The following is a 26,949-nucleotide window of genomic DNA, read 5'->3' as shown; positions in this document are numbered from 1 at the left end:
TTCTAGTCTTATGATGGTACCAGTCTGTTGTAGTCTTCTATAATAGTCTTATGATGGTACCAGTCTGTTCTAGCCTTATGATGGTACCAGTCTGTTCTAGCCTTATGATGGTACCAGTCTGTTCTAGTCTTATGATGGTACCAGTCTGTTGTAGTCTTCTATAATAGTCTTATGATGGTACCAGTCTGTTCTAGTCGTCTATAATAGTCTTATGATGGTAACAGTCTGTTCTGGTCTTATGATGGTACCAGTCTGTTCTAGTCTTATGATGGTACCAGTCTGTTCTAGTCTTATGATGGTACCAGTCTGTTCTAGTCTTCTATAATAGCCTTATGATGATACCAGTCTGTTCTAGTCTTCTATAATAGTATTATGATGGTACCAGTCTGTTCTAGTCTTATGATGGTACCAGTCTGTTGTAGTCTTATGATGGTACCAGTCTGTTCTAGTCTTATGATGGTACCAGTCTGTTCTAGTCTTCTATAATAGCCTTATGATGATACCAGTCTGTTCTAGTCTTCTATAATAGTCTTATGATGGTACCAGTCTGTTCTAGCCTTATGATGGTACCAGTCTGTTCTAGTCTTATGATGGTACCAGTCTGTTCTAGTCTTCTATAATAGTATTATGATGGTACCAGTCTGTTCTAGTCTTATGATGGTACCAGTCTGTTGTAGTCTTCTATAATAGTCTTATGATGGTACCAGTCTGTTCTAGCCTTATGATGGTACCAGTCTGTTCTAGCCTTATGATGGTACCAGTCTGTTCTAGTCTTATGATGGTACCAGTCTGTTCTAGTCTTCTATAATAGTCTTATGATGGTACCAGTCTGTTCTAGCCTTATGATGGTACCAGTCTGTTCTAGTCTTCTATAATAGTCTTATGATGGTACCAGTCTGTTCTAGCCTTATGATGGTACCAGTCTGTTCTAGTCTTCTATAATAGTATTATGATGGTACCAGTCTGTTCTAGTCTTATGATGGTACCAGTCTGTTCTAGTCTTCTATAATAGTCTTATGATGGTACCAGTCTGTTCTAGCCTTATGATGGTACCAGTCTGTTCTAGTCTTATGATGGTACCAGTCTGTTCTAGTCTTCTATACTTGCCTTCATTGAGTGTCATCACAATATCTCCACCATGACACTACTGCTGGAATTCTGAAAAATACAAGAGGCAGAATCTCTTTGATTCCTCATGTCCTCTCACCTTCTACTCGAAACCCACCGGATAGAAGGCGAGGAGAGAAGTCAAGGAATCAAGGAAACACAACAGACAGCGTTCCATATAAGAACTCAATACCGGCATCCATCTGGCTCCCATCACCACTGTAGTAGGGGACAATAACATCTGAACAGCCATAGTCAACCATCACACTGTATTTTCCATTTAAGCAGGGTCTGTATTGTGACACACTACTACAAATACAGTATCTCATGTGTGTAGGCTTTTAGGAAAATAAACCAGTTTACTAAAGATGACCTAAAGCCCAGGTTGTCTTTACTAGTACACGGTAGTGAATACTAGTTGATTAAAGATGACCTAAAGCCCAGGTTATCTTTACTAGTACACGGTAGTGAATACTAGTTGATTAAAGATGACCTAAAGCCCAGGTTATCTGTTTTTACTAGTACACGGTAGTGAATAACTAGTTGATTAAAGATGACCTAAAGCCCAGGTTATCTGTTTTTACTAGTACACGGTAGTGAATAACTAGTTGATTAAAGATGACCTAAAGCCCAGGTTATCTTTTTTTACTAGTACACGGTAGTGAATAACTAGTTGATTAAAGATGACCTAAAGCCCAGGTTATCTTTACTAGTACACGGTAGTGAATACTAGTTGATTAAAGATGACCTAAAGCCCAGGTTATCTTTACTAGTACACGGTAGTGAATACTAGTTGATTAAAGATGACCTAAAGCCCAGGTTATCTTTACTAGTACACGGTAGTGAATACTAGTTGATTAAAGATGACCTAAAGCCCAGGTTATCTTTACTAGTACACGGTAGTGAATACTAGTTGATTAAAGATGACCTAAAGCCCAGGTTATCTTTACTAGTACACGGTAGTGAATACTAGTTGATTAAAGATGACCTAAAGCCCAGGTTATCTTTACTAGTACACGGTAGTGAATACTAGTTGATTAAAGATGACCTAAAGCCCAGGTTATCTGTTTTTACTAGTACACGGTAGTGAATAACTAGTTGATTAAAGATGACCTAAAGCCCAGGTTATCTTTTTTTACTAGTACACGGTAGTGAATAACTAGTTGATTAAAGATGACCTAAAGCCCAGGTTGTCTTTACTAGTACACGGTAGTGAATACTAGTTGATTAAAGATGACCTAAAGCCCAGGTTATCTTTACTAGTACACGGTAGTGAATACTAGTTGATTAAAGATGACCTAAAGCCCAGGTTGTCTTTACTAGTACACGGTAGTGAATAACTAGTTGATTAAAGATGACCTAAAGCCCAGGTTGTCTTTACTAGTACACGGTAGTGAATACTAGTTGATTAAAGATGACCTAAAGCCCAGGTTGTCTTTACTAGTACACGGTAGTGAATACTAGTTGATTAAAGATGACCTAAAGCCCAGGTTATCTTTACTAGTACACGGTAGTGAATAACTAGTTGATTAAAGATGACCTAAAGCCCAGGTTATCTTTACTAGTACACGGTAGTGAATAACTAGTTGATTAAAGATGACCTAAAGCCCAGGTTGTCTTTACTAGTACACGGTAGTGAATACTAGTTGATTAAAGATGACCTAAAGCCCAGGTTGTCTTTACTAGTACACGGTAGTGAATAACTAGTTGATTAAAGATGACCTAAAGCCCAGGTTGTCTTTACTAGTACACGGTAGTGAAGACTAGTTGATTAAAGATGACCTAAAGCCCAGGTTGTCTTTACTAGTACACGGTAGTGAATACTAGTTGATTAAAGATGACCTAAAGCCCAGGTTATCTTTACTAGTACACGGTAGTGAATAACTAGTTGATTAAAGATGACCTAAAGCCCAGGTTATCTTTACTAGTACACGGTAGTGAATAACTAGTTGATTAAAGATGACCTAAAGCCCAGGTTGTCTTTACTAGTACACGGTAGTGAATACTAGTTGATTAAAGATGACCTAAAGCCCAGGTTATCTTTACTAGTACACGGTAGTGAATACTAGTTGATTAAAGATGACCTAAAGCCCAGGTTGTCTTTACTAGTACACGGTAGTGAATAACTAGTTGATTAAAGATGACCTAAAGCCCAGGTTGTCTTTACTAGTACACGGTAGTGAATACTAGTTGATTAAAGATGACCTAAAGCCCAGGTTGTCTTTACTAGTACACGGTAGTGAATACTAGTTGATTAAAGATGACCTAAAGCCCAGGTTGTCTTTACTAGTACACGGTAGTGAATACTAGTTGATTAAAGATGACCTAAAGCCCAGGTTGTCTTTACTAGTACACGGTAGTGAATAACTAGTTGATTAAAGATGACCTAAAGCCCAGGTTGTCTTTACTAGTACACGGTAGTGAATACTAGTTGATTAAAGATGACCTAAAGCCCAGGTTGTCTTTACTAGTACACGGTAGTGAATACTAGTTGATTAAAGATGACCTAAAGCCCAGGTTGTCTTTACTAGTACACGGTAGTGAATACTAGTTGATTAAAGATGACCTAAAGCCCAGGTTATCTTTACTAGTACACGGTAGTGAATACTAGTTGATTAAAGATGACCTAAAGCCCAGGTTATCTTTACTAGTACACAGTAGTGAATACTAGTTGATTAAAGATGACCTAAAGCCCAGGTTATCTTTACTAGTACACGGTAGTGAATAACTAGTTGATTAAAGATGACCTAAAGCCCAGGTTATCTTTACTAGTACACGGTAGTGAATACTAGTTGATTAAAGATGACCTAAAGCCCAGGTTATCTGTTTTTACTAGTACACGGTAGTGAATACTAGTTGATTAAAGATGACCTAAAGCCCAGGTTATCTGTTTTTACTAGTACACGGTAGTGAATAACTAGTTGATTAAAGATGACCTAAAGCCCAGGTTATCTTTACTAGTACACGGTAGTGAATACTAGTTGATTAAAGATGACCTAAAGCCCAGGTTATCTTTACTAGTACACGGTAGTGAATACTAGTTGATTAAAGATGACCTAAAGCCCAGGTTATCTTTACTAGTACACGGTAGTGAATACTAGTTGATTAAAGATGACCTAAAGCCCAGGTTATCTTTTTTTACTAGTACACGGTAGTGAATAACTAGTTGATTAAAGATGACCTAAAGCCCAGGTTATCTTTACTAGTACACGGTAGTGAATACTAGTTGATTAAAGATGACCTAAAGCCCAGGTTATCTTTACTAGTACACGGTAGTGAATACTAGTTGATTAAAGATGACCTAAAGCCCAGGTTATCTTTACTAGTACACGGTAGTGAATACTAGTTGATTAAAGATGACCTAAAGCCCAGGTTATCTTTACTAGTACACGGTAGTGAATACTAGTTGATTAAAGATGACCTAAAGCCCAGGTTATCTTTACTAGTACACGGTAGTGAATACTAGTTGATTAAAGATGACCTAAAGCCCAGGTTATCTTTACTAGTACACGGTAGTGAATACTAGTTGATTAAAGATGACCTAAAGCCCAGGTTATCTTTACTAGTACACGGTAGTGAATACTAGTTGATTAAAGATGACCTAAAGCCCAGGTTATCTTTACTAGTACACGGTAGAGAATAACTAGTTGTACAGGCTTCTCTTTCTTTTTGCACTGAAACCAATTTGTTTCCATATAGTATTTATTACATTTATAAACACATTTCACAAATAAGACACAGAACTCATTTTAAACAGGACCGTGACAGCGAGACATGGATGTTTACATCATGCCCCCAAAAAATAATAATACAAATCATTAAAATAATTCTGAAATATATATAAATCCTTGTATAGTTTTAAACATGACATATTCGCTTCTCTTTTCTTCAATATATAATCACATAACATCTATTTCAACCCAGGATGTAATTTGCAGTAGTACCTGGACTGTTCAGGTCCAGTCATCTCATTTACAATAGGACATCATTCCTACACACGTATTATTTATAAACACATAATCCACACACACGTATCATTATCAGAGAATAACAGAACATGTATCAGGAGGGTGAAAATTATTTCAGTAAACTCTGCTTCTCCATCTATGGATATTATACATGACAGTATCTGGGGGTGTCACAAATGGAACCCTATATAGTGCACTACTTTTGACCAAAACCATATAGATCCCTGGTCAAACTAAGTGTACTACTTAGTGGATAGGGGTCCATGGTCAAACTAAGTGTACTACTTAGTGAATAGGGTTCCATGGTCAAACTAAGTGTACTACTTAGTGAATAGGGTTCCATGGTCAAACTAAGTGTACTACTTAGTGAATAGGGTTCCATGGTCAAACTAAGTGTACTACTTAGTGAATAGGGGTCCATGGTCAAACTAAGTGTACTACTTAGTGAATAGGGTTCCATGGTCAAACTAAGTGTACTACTTAGTGAATAGGGGTCCATGGTCAAACTAAGTGTACTACTTAGTGAATAGGGGGTCCATGGTCAAACTAAGTGTACTACTTAGTGAATAGGGGGTCCATGGTCAAACTAAGTGTACTACTTAGTGAATAGGGGGTCCATGGTCAAACTAAGTGTACTACTTAGTGAATAGGGTTCCATGGTTAAACTAAGAGCACTACTTAGTGAATAGGGGGTCCATGGTCAAACTAAGTGTACTACTTAGTGAATAGGGGGTCCATGGTCAAACTAAGTGTACTACTCAGTGAATAGGGGGTCCATGGTCAAACTAAGTGTACTACAGTAACTGATCCACAGTAACTGTGGATCAGACAGAAGCGACTGTACAGTAACTGTGGATCAGAGAGAAGCTGTGGAAGGATGGATACGTGGGATTAGAAGACAGAGATGAAGAAGTGTGTGTGTGTGTGTTCAGATCAGAATGTAGGGAAGTACTGGTGTGTGTGTGTGTGTGTGTGTGTGTGTGTGTGTGTGTGTGTGTGTGTGTGTGTGTGTGTGTGCGTGTGTGTTCAGATCAGAATGTAGGGAGGTACTGGTGTGTGTGTTCAGATCAGAAGATGGGGATGTAGTTGTCTATCTTGGCGCGGTGCCTCTGTGCGATACACTCAGCGATCCACACGATGTTCCTACACTCCTGCTCCTTCAGCTTGACGTAGGCATAGAACACACTGAAGTGGAATTGGTTCAGGAACGCCAGCTTGTTCAGCTTCACCTGCAGGACACAGCACATCAGGGTGGTGGGTTAACGATCGGGGGTGGTGGGTTAACGAGGACACAGCACATCAGGGTGGTGGGTTAACGAGGACATCGGGGGTCACGTGGGTTAACGAGGACACCGGGGGGGGGTGGAGGATTAACGAGGACACCGGGGACTGGTTATTGAGGTTATCACTAAGCACAGAAGTCCTATATATGTACTGTAAAAATGTCAGAACACGCCATCTACTATTCAATCAAATCCTGACATATCAGGACTAAAATGATCTGGAAAGAAGAGGACTTATTTTAGTTCAACACCACGTGGTGTAATATGTGAAACAACTAGTGATCCCTGAAGACTGGGTTCAACACCACGTGGTGAAATATGTGAAACAACCAGCGATCCCTGAAGACTGGGTTCAACACCACGTGGTGTAATATGTGAAACTAGCGATCCCTGAAGACTGGGTTCAACACCACGTGGTGTAATATGTGAAACAACTAGTGATCCCTGAAGACTGGGTTCAACACCACGTGGTGAAATATGTGAAACAACTAGTGATCCCTGAAGACTGGGTTCAACACCACGTGGTGTAATATGTGAAACAACTAGTGATCCCTGAAGACTGGGTTCAACACCACGTGGTGTAATATGTGAAACAACTAGTGATCCCTGAAGACTGGGTTCAACACCACGTGGTGTAATATGTGAAACAACTAGTGATCCCTGAAGACTGGGTTCAACACCACGTGGTGTAATATGTGAAACAACCAGCGATCCCTGAAGACTGGGTTCAACACCACGTGGTGTAATATGTGAAACAACTAGCGATCCCTGAAGACTGGGTTCAACACCACGTGGTGTAATATGTGAAACAACCAGCGATCCCTGAAGACTGGGTTCAACACCACGTGGTGTAATATGTGAAACAACTAGTGATCCCTGAAGACTGGGTTCAACACCACGTGGTGTAATATGTGAAACAACTAGTGATCCCTGAAGACTGGGTTCAACACCACGTGGTGTAATATGTGAACTAGTGATCCCTGAAGACTGGGTTCAACACCACGTGGTGTAATATGTAACCTAGTGATCCCTAAAGACTGGGTTCAACACCACGTGGTGTAATATGTGGAACAACCAGCGATCCCTGAAGACTGGGTTCAACACCACGTGGTGTAATATGTGAAACAACTAGTGATCCCTGAAGACTGGGTTCAACACCACGTGGTGTAATATGTGAAACAACTAGTGATCCCTGAAGACTGGGTTCAACACCACGTGGTGTAATATGTGAAACAACCAGTGATCCCTGAAGACTGGGTTCAACACCACGTGATGTAATATGTGAAACAACCAGCGATCCCTGAAGACTGGGTTCAACACCACGTGGTGTAATATGTGAAACAACTAGTGATCCCTGAAGACTGGGTTCAACACCACGTGGTGTAATATGTGGAACAACTAGCGATCCCTGAAGACTGGGTTCAACACCACGTGGTGTAATATGTGGAACATCCAGCGATCCCTGAAGACTGGGTTCAACACCACGTGGTGTAATATGTGAAACAACTAGCGATCCCCGAAGACTGGGTTCAACACCACGTGGTGTAATATGTGAAACAACTAGCGATCCCCGAAGACTGGGTTCAACACCACGTGGTGTAATATGTGAAACAACCAGTGATCCCTGAAGACTGGGTTCAACACCACGTGGTGTAATATGTGAAACAACCAGTGATCCCTGAAGACTAGGTTCAACACCACGTGGTGTAATATGTGGAACATCCAGCGATCCCTGAAGACTGGGTTCAACACCACGTGGTGTAATATGTGAAACAACTAGCGATCCCCGAAGACTGGGTTCAACACCACGTGGTGTAATATGTGAAACAACCAGTGATCCCTGAAGACTGGGTTCAACACCACGTGGTGTAATATGTGAACTAGCGATCCCTGAAGACTGGGTTCAACACCACGTGGTGTAATATGTGGAACAACTAGCGATCCCTGAAGACTGGGTTGAGAAACAAGGGACTATAGTTCAGCCCATTCTAAAAACCAATGACAATATGAACAAAGCCAACAAACCCCCCCCTAAAAACTAGTCTACACCTTCAAAAGCCTGATTCATACTGTATGCTCATACCTTACACCCCCCCCCCCCACCCGGGCCTTGGGGGGGGTTCAGTTAATACTATGATGAGGGGAGTGTGTGTGTGCTCTGTTTGTGTGTGTGTGTGTGTGTGCTCTGTGTGTGTGTGTGTGTGTGTGTGTGTGTGTGTAGGAGTCGCGCTGCTCACCTCATGCTCAAAGAACCTGTCCTCCAGTGTCTTGTCCCCTGGGTTGCTGCCGGCTCCCTCAAACAGGAGCTTGTATTCCTGAGGAGAGAGGGAGAGGAGTTAGCTGGTCTGAGCTGGGTCACCATATGTTTGGACTATCAGAAGGAGGATGACTAAGAGAGGGTAGATGTATTCCTGAGGAGAGAGGAAGAGGAGTTAGCTGGTCTGAGCTGGGTCACCATATGTTTAGACTATCAGAAGGAGGATGACTAAGAGAGGGTAGATGTATTCCTGAGGAGAGAGGAAGAGGAGTTAGCTGGTCTGAGCTGGGTCACCATATGTTTGGACTATCAAAAGGAGGATGATTTAAGAGGGTGGATGTAATGCTGGGGGATTGAGAGCATTTTTCATTGGTCCTCTGCTTCAGATCAACGGTTCTACAAACTTATACCATGTCCTTATAGCAGGTGACCTCTCTAAATACAGTCACAGAACACAGTCAGTCACAGAACACAGTCACAGAATAGAAAGAGACTTGGTGAAGGTGCTCAGTATCACGCCCGGTTCTACAAACTGATACCATGTCCTTCTCTAAATACAGTCACAGAACACAGATATGTCTGGTCAGGTTAGACTTAGTATGAAACCTGGCCTCAGAAGTGGAAAAACAAAAGTGTGAGTCTTTAGGCCAAGCACTGGTGTAATACTGGGTGGTGTAACACCGGGTGGTGTATTACCGGGTGGTGTATTACCGGGTGGTGTGATAGTGACATTAGTATCCAGTAGGCAGACTCCCACGTTGGCTAGGCTAGCCAGTGGGAAGCTTTGACTTGCTGTGGAAGCCCTTTATGATCTGGAATACCTGACATTATGTCAACTTTTATTTTGTCTGATATTAAGGACCAGTAACTGACAGGGTGTTAGCCAGCAGGCTAGGCTAGTAGAAGCAGTAGTAAGGCCCAGTAAATGATAGGGTGGTAGCCAGCAGGCTAGGCTAGTAGTAGCAGTAGTAATGACCAGTAACTGACCGGGTAGTAGGCTAGTAGTAGCAGTAGTACGGCCCAGTAACTGACAGGGTGTTAGCCAGCAGGCTAGGCTAGTAGAAGCAGTAGTACGGCCCAGTAAATGATAGGGTGGTAGCCAGCAGGCTAGGCTAGTAGTAGCAGTAGTAATGACCAGTAACTGACCGGGTAGTAGGCTAGTAGTAGCAGTAGTACGGCCCAGTAACTGACAGGGTGGTAGCCAGCTGGCTAGGCTAGTAGTAGCAGTAGTAAGGCCCAGTAAATGATAGGGTGGTAGCCAGCAGGCTAGGCTAGTAGTAGCAGTAGTAATGACCAGTAACTGACCGGGTAGTAGGCTAGTAGTAGCAGTAGTACGGCCCAGTAACTGACAGGGTGGTAGCCAGCTGGCTAGGCTAGTAGTAGCAGTAGTAAGGCCCAGTAAATGATAGGGTGGTAGCCAGCTGGCTAGGCTAGTAGTAGTAGTAATGGTAGTATAACTGACAGGGTAGTAGTAATGGTAGTATAACTGACAGGGTAGTAGTAATGGTAGTATAACTGACAGGGTAGTAGTAATGGTAGTATAACTGACAGGGTAGTAGTAATGGTAGTATAACTGACAGGGTAGTAGTAATGGTAGTATAACTGACAGGGTAGTAGTAATGTTAGTATAACTGACAGGGTAGTAGTAATGGTAGTATAACTGACAGGGTAGTAGTAATGGTAGTATAACTGACAGGGTAGTAGTAATGGTAGTATAACTGACAGGGTAGTAGTAATGGTAGTATAACTGACAGGGTAGTAGTAATGGTAGTATAACTGACAGGGTAGTAGTAATGGTAGTATAACTGACAGGGTAGTAGTAATGGTAGTATAACTGACAGGGTAGTAGTAATGTTAGTATAACTTACAGGGTAGTAGCAATAGTAGTATAACTTACAGGGTAGTAGTAATGGTAGTATAACTTACAGGGTAGTAGTAATGGTAGTATAACTTACAGGGTAGTAGTAATGGTAGTATAACTTACAGGGTAGTAGTATAACTTACAGGGTAGTACTAATGGTAGTATAACTTACAGGGTAGTAGTAATGGTAGTATAACTTACAGGGTAGTAGTAATGGTAGTATAACTTACAGGGTAGTAGTAATGGTAGTATAACTTACAGGGTAGTAGCAATAGTAGTATAACTTACAGGGTAGTAGTAATGGTAGTATAACTTACAGGGTAGTAGTAATGGTAGTATAACTTACAGGGTAGTAGTAATGGTAGTATAACTTACAGGGTAGTAGTATAACTTACAGGGTAGTACTAATGGTAGTATAACTTACAGGGTAGTAGTAATGGTAGTATAACTTACAGGGTAGTAGTAATGGTAGTATAACTTACAGGGTAGTAGTAATGGTAGTATAACTTACAGGGTAGTAGCAATAGTAGTATAACTTACAGGGTAGTAGTCGGCCACAGCTTTGACCTGTTCGTAGTCGTCAGCGCGGGCAAGCTGAGCCAGCCCCTCAGGGTACAGCTTGCCACAGTGGGGGAACAGCTTGGCACGGTCCTCCTTAGACAGTTCGGTACCAAATGAGTTGATGGTGATGATGAAGGCCCTCCTGTCCGCCTCAAACTGGACACAGACAGGGAGGGGAAATAGGAAACTGATTAATTGACAGGTGACAGATTAATATACTAGAATACACTTCAAGGTGTGGGTACAATTTTTCTTTCAATTGGATGGTCCAGTATAAATGACTAAAGAGAACCACGGTGCATTTTGAAAGTGTTCAGACCCCTGGACTTTTTCCACATTTGTTACGTTACAGCCTTATTCTAACATGGATTAAATGGTTTTCTTTTCTCATCACTACGCACACACACACACAATATCCCTAATGATAAAGCAAAAACAAGTTGACATTTGCAAATATATATAAAAAATAAAAACATTTTACTCAGTACTTTGTTGAAGCACCTTTGGCAGCTATTACACCCTCCAGTCTTCTTGGGAATGACGATACAAGCTTGGCATATCTGTATTCTGAGAGTTTTTATTTTGATTTAACTAGGCAAGTCAGTTAAGGACAAATTCTTATTTACAATGATGGCCTACACCCGGCCAAACCCGGACGACGCTGGGCCAATTGTGCACCGCCCTATGGGACTCCCAATCACGGCCGGTTGTGATACAGCCTGGAATCGAACCAGGGTGTCTGTAGTGACGCCTCAAGCACTGAGATGCAGTGCCTTAGACTGCTGCGTCACTCGGGAGCCTAGAGTTTCTCCCATTCTTCTCTGCAGATCCTCTCAAGCTCTGTCAGGTTGGATGGGGAGCGTTGCCACACAGCTATTTTTAGGTCTCTCCAGAGATGTTTGATCGGGTTCAAGTCCGGGCTCTGGCTGGATCACTCAAGGACATTCAGAGACTTGTCCCGAAGCCACTCCTGCGTTGTCTTGGCTGTGTGCTTAGGGTCATTGTCCTGTTGGAAGGTGAACCTTCGTCCCAGTCTGATGTCCCGAGCGGGTTTTCATCAAGGATCTCTGTACTTTTCTCCGATCATCTTTCCCGCAATCCTGACTAGTCTCCCAGTCCCTGCCGCTGAAAAACATCCCCACAGCATGATGCTGCCACCACCATGCTTCACTGTAGAGATGGTGCCAGGTTTCCTCCAGACGTGACACATGGTATTCAGGCCAAAGAGTTCAATCTTGGTTTCATCAGACCAAAGAATCTTGTTTCTCATGGTCTGAGAGTCCTCTAGGTGTCTTTTGGGAAACTCCAAGCGGGCTGTCATGTGCCTTTCCCTGAGGAATGGCTTCCGTCTGGCCACTCTACCATAAAGGCCTGAATGGTGGAGTGCTGCAGAGATGGGTTGTCCTTCTGGAAGGTTCTCCATCTCCACAGAGAAGGTCTGGAGCTCTGTCAGAGTGACCAACGGGTTCTTGGTCACCTCCCTGACCAAGGCCCTTCTCCCCCGATTGCTCAGTTTGGCCGAACAGCCAGCTCTAGGAAGAGTCTTGGTGGTTCCAAACTTCTTCCATTTAAGAATGATGGAGGTCACTGTGTTCTTGGGGACCGTCAACGCAGCAGAAATGTTTTGGTACCCTTGCCCTGATCTGTGCCTCGACACAATCCTGTCTTAGAGCTCTACGGACAATTCCTTTGACCTCATGGCTTGGTTTTTGCTCTGACATGCACTGTCAACTGTGGGACCTTATATAGACAGGTGTGTGCCTTTCCAAATCATGTCCAATCAAATGAATTTTGCACAGGTGTACTCCAATCAATTTGTAGAAACATCTCAAGGATGATCAACGGAAACAGGATGCACCTGAGCTCAATTTCAGGTCTCATAGCAAAGGGTCCCAAAATTTCTAAAAGCCTGTTTTTGCTTTGTCATTATGGGGTATTGTGATGTCATTATGGGGTATTGTGATGTCATTATGGGGTATCGTGTGTAGATGAATGAGTTTCTTTTGTAATCCATTTTAGAACAAGGCTGTAACGTAACAAAAATGTGGAAAAAGTCAAGGGGTCTGAATACTTTCCCGAAGACACTGTATATCAAGTTAACCTTCTAATAAGGGACACGCTCACAGACCTCTAGAATAGGGCACATGGTGTCACCAGTGGTTCCTCCCAGAGTGGAGCAGAACTTGTAGAAAGCCTCCAGATAAGCCTGGAAATGGAGACACGGATAAAGTCAATGACTATCTTCTGATGCATGTTGTTGTTTAACATTGTGAATTAAAAATGTGAATGAAATCCCTTGCCCGCTTATACAGAGTATTACAGGTGAATGGAATCCCTTGCCCGCTTATACAGAGTATTAAGTTTGAATGAAATCCCTTGCTCACCTTATACAGAGTATTACGGGTGAATGAAATCCCTCGCTCACCTTATTACAGAGTATTACGGGGAATGAAATCCCTTGCTCACCTTATACAGAGTATTACGGGTGAATGGAATCCCTTGCCCGCTTATACAGAGTATTAAGGTTGAATGAAATCCCTTGCTCACCTTATACAGACTATTACGGGTGAATGAAATCCCTCGCTCACCTTATTACAGAGTATTACGGGGAATGAAATCCCTTGCTCACCTTATACAGAGTATTACGGTTGAATGAAATCCCTTGCTCACCTTATACAGAGTATTACGGGTGAATGAAATCCCTTGCCCGCTTATACAGAGTATTATGGGTGAATGAAATCCCTTGCCCGCCGTATACAGAGTATTACGGTTGAATGAAATACTTTGCTCACCTTATACAGAGTATTAAGTGTGAATGAAATCCCTTGCTCACCGTATACAGAGTATTAATGGTGAATGAAATCCCTTGCTCACCTTATACAGAGTATTACGGGTGAATGAAATCCCTTGCTCACCTTATACAGAGTATTACGGGTGAATGAAATCCCTTGCCCGCTTATACAGAGTATTACGGTTGAATGAAACCCCTTGCTCACCTTATACAGAGTATTACGAATGATCTCGATGTTCATCTCATCCAGATCCTGCTCAGATATGCAGTCTTGGAAGAAAGCAGCTGAAGAAATGATCAGACGTTAAAACAGGATTTAGAGGATGACACTTTATGAGTTGAGTTTTAGCGCCATCTAGTGTTCGCTACAGGATATAAAAACCCTCCGGTCTGTTGTTCAAAGACTCTTCTTCCTTGCATTCTCAATTCCATGAGTTTCATTAGTAAAACCACCCAGGATGGGTAACAGTTCCATTAGTAAAACCACCCAGGATGGGGAACAGTTCCATTAGTAAAACCACCCAGGATGGGGGAACAGTTCCATTAGTAAACCACCCAGGATGGGGGAACAGTTCCATTAGTAAAACCACCCAGGATGGGTAACAGTTCCATTAGTAAACCACCCAGGATGGGGAACAGTTCCATTAGTAAAACCACCCAGGATGGGGAACAGTTCCATTAGTAAACCACCCAGGATGGGGGAACAGTTCCATTAGTAAAACCACCCAGGATGGGTAACAGTTCCATTAGTAAAACCACCCAGGATGGGGGAACAGTTCCATTAGTAAAACCACCCAGGATGGGGGAACAGTTCCATTAGTAAACCACCCAGGATGGGGAACAGTTCCATTAGTAAAACCACCCAGGATGGGGGAACAGTTCCATTAGTAAAACCACCCAGGATGGGGGAACAGTTCCATTAGTAAACCACCCAGGATGGGGGAACAGTTCCATTAGTAAAACCACCCAGGATGGGTAACAGTTCCATTAGTAAAACCACCCAGGATGGGGAACAGTTCCATTAGTAAAACCACCCAAGATGGGGAACAGTTCCATTAGTAAAACCACCCAGGATGGGGAACAGTTCCATTAGTAAAACCACCCAGGATGGGGGAACAGTTCCATTAGTAAAACCACCCAGGATGGGGGAACAGTTCCATTAGTAAAACCACCCAGGATGGGGGAACAGTTCCATTAGTAAACCACCCAGGATGGGGGAACAGTTCCATTAGTAAACCACCCAGGATGGGGGAACAGTTCCATTAGTAAAACCACCCAGGATGGGGAACAGTTCCATTAGTAAAACCACCCAGGATGGGGGAACAGTTCCATTAGTAAACCACCCAGGATGGGGGAACAGTTCCAATAGTAAACCACCCAGGATGGGGAACAGTTCCATTAGTAAAACCACCCAGGATGGGGAACAGTTCCATTAGTAAAACCACCCAGGATGGGGAACAGTTCCATTAGTAAACCACCCAGGATGGGGAACAGTTCCATTAGTAAAACCACCCAGGATGGGGGAACAGTTCCATTAGTAAAACCACCCAGGATGGGGGAACAGTTCCATTAGTAAACCACCCAGGACGGGTAACAGTTCCATTAGTAAAACCACCCAGGATGGGGAACAGTTCCATTAGTAAACCACCCAGGATGGGGAACAGTTCCATTAGTAAAACCACCCAGGATGGGGAACAGTTCCATTAGTAAACCACCCAGGATGGGGGAACAGTTCCATTAGTAAAACCACCCAGGAGGGGGAACAGTTCCAATAGTAAAACCACCCAGGATGGGGGAACAGTTCCATTAGTAAACCACCCAGGATGGGGAACAGTTCCATTAGTAAACCACCCAGGATGGGGAACAGTTCCATTAGTAAACCACCCAGGATGGGGAACAGTTCCATTAGTAAACCACCCAGGATGGGGAACAGTTCCATTAGTAAACCACCCAGGATGGGGGAACAGTTCCATTAGTAAACCACCCAGGATGGGGGAACAGTTCCATTAGTAAAACCACCCAGGATGGGGGAACAGTTCCATTAGTAAAACCACCCAGGATGGGGGAACAGTTCCATTAGTAAAACCACCCAGGATGGGGAACAGTTCCATTAGTAAACCACCCAGGATGGGGGAACAGTTCCATTAGTAAACCACCCAGGATGGGGAACATTTCCATTAGTAAACCACCCAGGATGGGGAACAGTTCCATTAGTAAAACCACCCAGGATGGGGAACAGTTCCATTAGTAAAACCACCCAGGATGGGGAACAGTTCCATTAGTAAAACCACCCAGGATGGGGGAACAGTTCCATTAGTAAAGCACCCAGGATGGGGGAACAGTTCCATTAGTAAAGCACCCAGGATGGGGGAACAGTTCCATTAGTAAAGCACCCAGGATGGGGGAACAGTTCCATTAGTAAAACCACCCAGGATGGGGGAACAGTTCCATTAGTAAAACCACCCAGGATGGGGGAACAGTTCCATTAGTAAAACCACCCAGGATGGGGGAACAGTTCCATTAGTAAAACCACCCAGGATGGGGGAACAGTTCCATTAGTAAACCACCCAGGATGGGGGAACAGTTCCATTAGTAAACCACCCAGGATGGGGGAACAGTTCCATTAGTAAACCACCCAGGATGGGGGAACAGTTCCATTAGTAAACCACCCAGGATGGGGAACAGTTCCATTAGTAAAACCACCCAGGATGGGGGAACAGTTCCATTAGTAAAACCACCCAGGATGGGGGAACAGTTCCATTAGTAAACCACCCAGGATGGGGGAACAGTTCCAATAGTAAACCACCCAGGGTGGGAAACAGTTCCAATAGTAAAACCACCCAGGATGGGGGAACAGTTCCATTAGTAAAACCACCCAGGATGGGGAACAGTTCCATTAGTAAAACCACCCAGGATGGGGGAACAGTTCCAATAGTAAACCACCCAGGATGGGGAACAGTTCCAATAGTAAACCACCCAGGATGGGGAACAGTTCCAATAGTAAACCACCCAGGATGGGGAACAGTTCCAATAGTAAACCACCCAGGATGGGGGAACAGTTCCAATAGTAAACCACCCAGGATGGGGGAACAGTTCCATTAGTAAACCACCCAGGATGGGTAACAGTTCCATTAGTAAACCACCCAGGAGGGGGAACAGTTCCATTAGTAAAACCACCCAGGAGGGGGAACAGTTCCATTAGTAAACCACCCAGGATGGGGGAACAGTTCCATTAGTAAACCACCCAGGATGGGGGAACAGTTCCATTAGTAAACCACCCAGGATGGGGGAACAGTTCCATTAGTAAACCACCCAGGATGGGGAACAGTTCCATTAGTAAACCACCCAGGATGGGGAACAGTTCCATTAGTAAACCACCCAGGATGGGGAACAGTTCCATTAGTAAACCACCCAGGATGGGGAACAGTTCCATTAGTAAACCACCCAGGATGGGGAACAGTTCCATTAGTAAACCACCCAGGATGGGGAACAGTTCCATTAGTAAACCACCCAGGATGGGGAACAGTTCCATTAGTAAACCACCCAGGATGGGGAACAGTTCCATTAGTAAACCACCCAGGATGGGGAACAGTTCCATTAGTAAACCACCCAGGATGGGGAACAGTTCCATTAGTAAACCACCCAGGATGGGGAACAGTTCCATTAGTAAACCACCCAGGATGGGGAACAGTTCCATTAGTAAACCACCCAGGATGGGGAACAGTTCCATTAGTAAACCACCCAGGATGGGGAACAGTTCCATTAGTAAACCACCCAGGATGGGGGAACAGTTCCATTAGTAAAACCACCCAGGATGGGTAACAGTTCCATTAGTAAAACCACCCAGGATGGGTAACAGTTCCATTAGTAAAACCACCCAGGATGGGGAACAGTTCCATTAGTAAAACCACCCAGGATGGGGGAACAGTTCCATTAGTAAAACCACCCAGGATGGGGGAACAGTTCCATTAGTAAAACCACCCAGGATGGGGGAACAGTTCCATTAGTAAAGCACCCAGGATGGGGGAACAGTTCCATTAGTAAAACCACCCAGGATGGGGGAACAGTTCCATTAGTAAAACCACCCAGGATGGGGGAACAGTTCCATTAGTAAAACCACCCAGGATGGGGGAACAGTTCCATTAGTAAACCACCCAGGATGGGGGAACAGTTCCATTAGTAAACCACCCAGGATGGGGGAACAGTTCCATTAGTAAACCACCCAGGATGGGGAACAGTTCCATTAGTAAAACCACCCAGGATGGGGGAACAGTTCCATTAGTAAAACCACCCAGGATGGGGGAACAGTTCCATTAGTAAACCACCCAGGATGGGGGAACATTTCCAATAGTAAACCACCCAGGATGGGGAACAGTTCCATTAGTAAAACCACCCAGGATGGGGGAACAGTTCCATTAGTAAACCACCCAGGATGGGGAACAGTTCCATTAGTAAAACCACCCAGGATGGGGGAACAGTTCCATTAGTAAACCACCCAGGATGGGGAACAGTTCCATTAGTAAAACCACCCAGGATGGGGGAACAGTTCCATTAGTAAACCACCCAGGATGGGTGAACAGTTCCATTAGTAAAACCACCCAGGATGGGGAACAGTTCCATTAGTAAACCACCCAGGATGGGGAACAGTTCCATTAGTAAAACCACCCAGGATGGGGAACAGTTCCATTAGTAAACCACCCAGGATGGGGGAACAGTTCCATTAGTAAAACCACCCAGGAGGGGGAACAGTTCCAATAGTAAAACCACCCAGGATGGGGGAACAGTTCCATTAGTAAACCACCCAGGATGGGGAACAGTTCCATTAGTAAACCACCCAGGATGGGGAACAGTTCCATTAGTAAACCACCCAGGATGGGGAACAGTTCCATTAGTAAACCACCCAGGATGGGGAACAGTTCCATTAGTAAACCACCCAGGATGGGGGAACAGTTCCAATAGTAAACCACCCAGGATGGGGAACAGTTCCATTAGTAAAACCACCCAGGATGGGGGAACAGTTCCATTAGTAAACCACCCAGGATGGGGGAACAGTTCCATTAGTAAACCACCCAGGATGGGGAACAGTTCCATTAGTAAAACCACCCAGGATGGGGGAACAGTTCCATTAGTAAACCACCCAGGATGGGGGAACAGTTCCATTAGTAAACCACCCAGGATGGGTGAACGGTTCCATTAGTAAACCACCCAGGATGGGTGAACGGTTCCATTAGTAAACCACCCAGGATGGGGAACAGTTCCATTAGTAAACCACCCAGGATGGGGAACAGTTCCATTAGTAAACCACCCAGGATGGGGAACAGTTCCATTAGTAAACCACCCAGGATGGGGAACAGTTCCATTAGTAAAACCACCCAGGATGGGGAACAGTTCCATTAGTAAACCACCCAGGATGGGGGAACAGTTCCATTAGTAAACCACCCAGGATGGGAACAGTTCCATTAGTAAACCACCCAGGATGGGGAACAGTTCCATTAGTAAACCACCCAGGATGGGGGAACAGTTCCATTAGTAAACCACCCAGGATGGGGGAACAGTTCCATTAGTAAACCACCCAGGATGGGGAACAGTTCCATTAGTAAACCCACCCAGGATGGGGGAACAGTTCCATTAGTAAACCCACCCAGGATGGGGGAACAGTTCCATTAGTAAAACCACCCAGGAGGGGGAACAGTTCCATTAGTAAAACCACCCAGGATGGGGAACAGTTCCATTAGTAAAACCACCCAGGATGGGGAACAGTTCCATTAGTAAAACCGCCCAGGATGGGGAACAGTTCCATTAGTAAACCACCCAGGAGAGGGAACAGTTCCATTAGTAAACCACCCAGGATGGGGAACAGTTCCATTAGTAAACCACCCAGTATGGGGAACATAGGGAATAGGGCTCTGGTCTATAGTAGTAAACTATATAGGGAATACGGTGCCATTTGGCATGCAGCAGTCACAGTCCTGCCTTACCCAGAGGGGTGTCGACCAGGATGGCGTTGTAAAGTTCTGCTGGAGTCTGGGCGATGTTGACTGCCTCCATCTGTTCAAAGCTGCCCAGCGGGTGGCACTTAGGCACCAGCTCAGAGATGGACCGCTGGTGCAGGGTGCCCGTGATCAGCAGGATCACATTGTCTATCATGTAGCTGTACCTGTGAAGATGGGAGGAGAGAGAGTGTGTTTCAGTGATGACTTGGGTAGTTAAGAGCATAGCAAATAGTACATTTCATTTTGCAAGATGGTGAGAGCCGGTGCGAGGGTTCTCTCTCATGGTTCTCATAACACACCTGCTGGACATAACAGACCCAAACCTCATGTCTTCATCAATACTGTAATAACACCTGCTGGGCATAACAGACCCGAGCCTCATGTCTTCATCAATACTGTAATAACACCTGCTGGGCATAACAGATCCAAACCTCATGTCTTCATCAATACTGTAATAACACCTGCAGGACATAACAGACCCAAACCTCATGTCTTCATCAATACTGTAATAACACCTGCAGGACATTACAGACCCAAACCTCATGTCTTCATCAATACTGTAATAACACCTGCAGGACATTACAGACCCAAACCTTATGTCTTCATCAATACTGTAATAACACACCTGCAGGACATAACAGACCCAAACCTCATGTCTTCATCAATACTGTAATAACACACCTGCAGGACATTACAGACCCAAACCTCATGTCTTCATCAATACTGTAATAACACCTGCAGGACATAACAGACCCAAACCTCATGTCTTCATCAATACTGTAATAACACACCTGCTGGACATAACAGACCCAAACCTCATGTCTTCATCAATACTGTAATAACACCTGCTGGACATTACAGACCCAAACCTCATGTCTTCATCAATACTGTACTAACACCTGCTGGACATAACAGACCCAAACCTCATGTCTTCATCAATACTGTAATAACGCACCTCCAGGACATTACAGACCCAAACCTCATGTCTTCATCAATACTGTAATAACACCTGCAGGACATTACAGACCCAAACCTCATGTCTTCATCAATACTGTAATAACACCTGCTGGACATTACAGACCCAAACCTCATGTCTTCATCAATACTGTAATAACACACCTGCAGGACATTACAGACCCAAACCTCATGTCTTCATCAATACTGTAATAACACCTGCAGGACATAACAGACCCAAACCTCATGTCTTCATCAATACTGTAATAACGCACCTCCAGGACATTACAGACCCAAACCTCATGTCTTCATCAATACTGTAATAACACCTGCTGGACATAACAGACCCAAACCTCATGTCTTCATCAATACTGTAATAACACACCTGCTGGACATAACAGACCCAAACCTCATGTCTTCATCAATACTGTAATAACACACCTGCAGGACATTACAGACCCAAACCTCATGTCTTCATCAATACTGTAATAACACACCTGCTGGACATTACAGACCCAAACCTCATGTCTTCATCAATACTGTAATAACACCTGCAGGACATAACAGACCCAAACCTCATGTCTTCATCAATACTGTAATAACACCTGCAGGACATTACAGACCCAAACCTCATGTCTTCATCAATACTGTAATAACACACCTGCAGGACATAACAGACCCAAACCTCATGTCTTCATCAATACTGTAATAACACCTGCTGGACATTACAGACCCAAACCTCATGTCTTCATCAATACTGTAATAACACACCTGCTGGACATAACAGACCCAAACCTCATGTCTTCATCAATACTGTAATAACACACCTGCTGGACATAACAGACCCAAACCTCATGTCTTCATCAATACTGTAATAACACCTGCAGGACATTACAGACCCAAACCTCATGTCTTCATCAATACTGTAATAACACCTGCAGGACATTACAGACCCAAACCTCATATCTTCATCAATACTGTAATAACACCTGCTGGACATAACAGACCCAAACCTCATGTCTTCATCAATACTGTAATAACACCTGCAGGACATAACAGACCCAAACCTCATGTCTTCATCAATACTGTAATAACACACCTGCAGGACATTACAGACCCAAACCTCATGTCTTCATCAATACTGTAATAACACCTGCAGGACATAACAGACCCAAACCTCATGTCTTCATCAATACTGTAATAACACCTGCAGGACATAACAGACCCAAACCTCATGTCTTCATCAATACTGTAATAACACCTGCAGGACATTACAGACCCAAACCTCATGTCTTCATCAATACTGTAATAACACCTGCAGGACATTACAGACCCAAACCTCATGTCTTCATCAATACTGTAATAACACCTGCAGGACATAACAGACCCAAACCTCATGTCTTCATCAATACTGTAATAACACCTGCAGGACATTACAGACCCAAACCTCATGTCTTCATCAATACTGTAATAACACCTGCAGGACATAACAGACCCAAACCTCATGTCTTCATCAATACTGTAATAACACACCTGCAGGACATTACAGACCCAAACCTCATGTCTTCATCAATACTGTAATAACACCTGCTGGACATAACAGACCCAAACCTCATGTCTTCATCAATACTGTAATAACACACCTGCTGGACATAACAGACCCAAACCTCATGTCTTCATCAATACTGTAATAACACCTGCAGGACATTACAGACCCAAACCTCATGTCTTCATCAATACTGTAATAACACCTGCAGGACATAACAGACCCAAACCTCATGTCTTCATCAATACTGTAATAAGACACTTGCTGGACATAACAGACCCAAACCTCATGTCTTCATCAATACTGTAATAACACACCTGCAGGACATTACAGACCCAAACCTCATGTCTTCATCAATACTGTAATAACACACCTGCAGGACATAACAGACCCAAACCTCATGTCTTCATCAATACTGTAATAACACACCTGCAGGACATTACAGACCCAAACCTCATGTCTTCATCAATACTGTAATAACACCTGCAGGACATAACAGACCCAAACCTCATGTCTTCATCAATACTGTAATAACACCTGCTGGACATTACAGACCCAAACCTCATGTCTTCATCAATACTGTAATAACACCTGCTGGGCATAACAGACCCGAGCCTCATGTCTTCATCAATACTGTAATAACACCTGCTGGACATAACAGATCCAAACCTCATGTCTTCATCAATACTGTAATAACACACCTGCAGGACATAACAGACCCAAACCTCATGTCTTCATCAATACTGTAATAACACACCTGCAGGACATAACAGACCCAAACCTCATGTCTTCATCAATACTGTAATAACACACCTGCAGGACATAACAGACCCAAACCTCATGTCTTCATCAATACTGTAATAACACACCTGCAGGACATTACAGACCCAAACCTCATGTCTTCATCAATACTGTAATAACACCTGCAGGACATTACAGACCCAAACCTCATGTCTTCATCAATACTGTAATAACACCTGCAGGACATTACAGACCCAAACCTCATGTCTTCATCAATACTGTAATAACACCTGCAGGACATAACAGACCCAAACCTCATGTCTTCATCAATACTGTAATAACACACCTGCAGGACATAACAGACCCAAACCTCATGTCTTCATCAATACTGTAATAACACACCTGCAGGACATTACAGACCCAAACCTCATGTCTTCATCAATACTGTAATAACACACCTGCAGGACATTACAGACCCAAACCTCATGTCTTCATCAATACTGTAATAACACACCTGCAGGACATTACAGACCCAAACCTCATGTCTTCATCAATACTGTAATAGCACACCTGCAGGACATTACAGACCCAAACCTCATGTCTTCATCAATACTGTAATAACACACCTGCAGGACATTACAGACCCAAACCTCATGTCTTCATCAATACTGTAATAACACACCTGCAGGACATTACAGACCCAAACCTCATGTCTTCATCAATACTGTACTAACACCTGCTGGACATAACAGACCCAAACCTCATGTCTTCATCAATACTGTAATAACATACCTGCTGGACATAACAGACCCAAACCTCATGTCTTCATCAATACTGTAATAACACACCTGCAGGACATAACAGACCCAAACCTCATGTCTTCATCAATACTGTAATAACGCACCTCCAGGACATTACAAACCCAAACCTCATGTCTTCATCAATACTGTAATAACACCTGCAGGACATTACAGACCCAAACCTCATGTCTTCATCAATACTGTAATAACACCTGCTGGACATTACAGACCCAAACCTCATGTCTTCATCAATACTGTAATAACACCTGCAGGACATAACAGACCCAAACCTCATGTCTTCATCAATACTGTAATAACACCTGCTGGGCATAACAGACCCAAACCTCATGTCTTCATCAATACTGTAATAACACCTGCTGGACATAACAGACCCAAACCTCATGTCTTCATCAATACTGTAATAACACACCTGCAGGACATTACAGACCCAAACCTCATGTCTTCATCAATACTGTAATAAGACACTTGCTGGACATAACAGACCCAAACCTCATGTCTTCATCAATACTGTAATAACACCTGCTGGGCATTACAGACCCAAACCTCATGTCTTCATCAATACTGTAATAACACACCTGCAGGACATAACAGACCCAAACCTCATGTCTTCATCAATACTGTAATAACACACCTGCAGGACATTACAGACCCAAACCTCATGTCTTCATCAATACTGTAATAACACCTGCAGGACATAACAGACCCAAACCTCATGTCTTCATCAATACTGTAATAACACACCTGCTGGACATAACAGACCCAAACCTCATGTCTTCATCAATACTGTAATAACACACCTGCAGGACATTACAGACCCAAACCTCATGTCTTCATCAATACTGTAATAACACACCTGCAGGACATTACAGACCCAAACCTCATGTCTTCATCAATACTGTAATAGCACACCTGCAGGACATTACAGACCCAAACCTCATGTCTTCATCAATACTGTAATAACACACCTGCAGGACATTACAGACCCAAACCTCATGTCTTCATCAATACTGTAATAACACACCTGCAGGACATTACAGACCCAAACCTCATGTCTTCATCAATACTGTAATAACACACCTGCAGGACATTACAGACCCAAACCTCATGTCTTCATCAATACTGTAATAACACACCTGCAGGACATTACAGACCCAAACCTCATGTCTTCATCAATACTGTAATAACACACCTGCAGGACATTACAGACCCAAACCTCATGTCTTCATCAATACTGTAATAACACACCTGCAGGACATTACAGACCCAAACCTCATGTCTTCATCAATACTGTAATAACACACCTGCAGGACATTACAGACCCAAACCTCATGTCTTCATCAATACTGTAATAACACACCTGCAGGACATTACAGACCCAAACCTCATGTCTTCATCAATACTGTAATAACACACCTGCAGGACATTACAGACCCAAACCTCATGTCTTCATCAATACTGTAATAACACACCTGCAGGACATTACAGACCCAAATCTCATGTCTTCATCAATACTGTAATAACACACCTGCAGGACATTACAGACCCAAACCTCATGTCTTCATCAATACTGTAATAACACACCTGCAGGACATTACAGACCCAAACCTCATGTCTTCATCAATACTGTAATAACACACCTGCAGGACATTACAGACCCAAACCTCATGTCTTCATCAATACTGTAATAACACACCTGCAGGACATTACAGACCCAAACCTCATGTCTTCATCAATACTGTAATAACACACTTGCAGGACATTACAGACCCAAACCTCATGTCTTCATCAATACTGTAATAACACACCTGCAGGACATTACAGACCCAAACCTCATGTCTTCATCAATACTGTAATAACACACCTGCAGGACATTACAGACCCAAACCTCATGTCTTCATCAATACTGTAATAACACACCTGCAGGACATTACAGACCCAAATCTCATGTCTTCATCAATACTGTAATAACACACCTGCAGGACATTACAGACCCAAACCTCATGTCTTCATCAATACTGTAATAACACCTGCTGGACATAACAGACCCAAACCTCATGTCTTCATCAATACTGTAATAACACCTGCAGGACATAACAGACCCAAACCTCATGTCTTCATCAATACTGTAATAACACCTGCAGGACATAACAGACCCAAACCTCATGTCTTCATCAATACTGTAATAACACCTGCAGGACATAACAGACCCAAACCTCATGTCTTCATCAATACTGTAATAACACACCTGCTGGACATAACAGACCCAAACCTCATGTCTTCATCAATACTGTAATAACACCTGCTGGACATTACAGACCCACACCTCATGTCTTCATCAATACTGTACTAACACCTGCTGGACATAACAGACCCAAACCTCATGTCTTCATCAATACTGTAATAACACCTGCTGGACATTACAGACCCAAACCTCATGTCTTCATCAATACTGTAATAACACACCTGCAGGACATTACAGACCCAAACCTCATGTCTTCATCAATACTGTAATAACACACCTGCAGGACATTACAGACCCAAACCTCATGTCTTCATCAATACTGTAATAACACACCTGCAGGACATTACAGACCCAAACCTCATGTCTTCATCAATACTGTAATAACACCTGCTGGACATTACAGACCCAAACCTCATGTCTTCATCAATACTGTAATAACACCTGCAGGACATAACAGACCCAAACCTCATGTCTTCATCAATACTGTAATAACACACCTGCAGGACATTACAGACCCAAACCTCATGTCTTCATCAATACTGTAATAACACCTGCTGGACATTACAGACCCAAACCTCATGTCTTCATCAATACTGTAATAACACCTGCAGGACATAACAGACCCAAACCTCATGTCTTCATCAATACTGTAATAACACACCTGCAGGACATTACAGACCCAAATCTCATGTCTTCATCAATACTGTAATAACACACCTGCAGGACATTACAGACCCAAACCTCATGTCTTCATCAATACTGTAATAACACACCTGCAGGACATTACAGACCCAAACCTCATGTCTTCATCAATACTGTAATAG

At 43.2% G+C, this 26,949-nt stretch overlaps 1 protein-coding gene across 1 annotated transcript in view; it reads right to left on the bottom strand.

Moving 5' to 3' along the window:
• Positions 1 to 6,029: 6,029 nt before the first annotated feature.
• Positions 6,030 to 26,949, bottom strand: part of atp6v0d1 (ATPase H+ transporting V0 subunit d1) — a 30,112-nt gene continuing 9,192 nt past the window's right edge. The window contains exons 3-8 of the mRNA XM_071400427.1: positions 19,807 to 19,985; positions 14,034 to 14,113; positions 13,166 to 13,243; positions 11,017 to 11,193; positions 8,596 to 8,673; positions 6,030 to 6,304 (exon numbers count right to left, since the gene is read on the bottom strand). Coding sequence (XP_071256528.1) covers positions 6,143 to 6,304; positions 8,596 to 8,673; positions 11,017 to 11,193; positions 13,166 to 13,243; positions 14,034 to 14,113; positions 19,807 to 19,985 — 754 coding nt within the window. The 3' untranslated portion in view covers positions 6,030 to 6,142. The remainder of the gene's footprint in view (positions 6,305 to 8,595; positions 8,674 to 11,016; positions 11,194 to 13,165; positions 13,244 to 14,033; positions 14,114 to 19,806; positions 19,986 to 26,949) is intronic.

This window comes from Salvelinus alpinus, chromosome 5, assembly GCF_045679555.1.
Source record: "Salvelinus alpinus chromosome 5, SLU_Salpinus.1, whole genome shotgun sequence".
NCBI lineage: Eukaryota > Metazoa > Chordata > Actinopteri > Salmoniformes > Salmonidae > Salvelinus > Salvelinus alpinus.
Note: the sequence above shows the minus strand (reverse complement) of the source record. Positions and strands in the feature narration are given on the sequence as shown.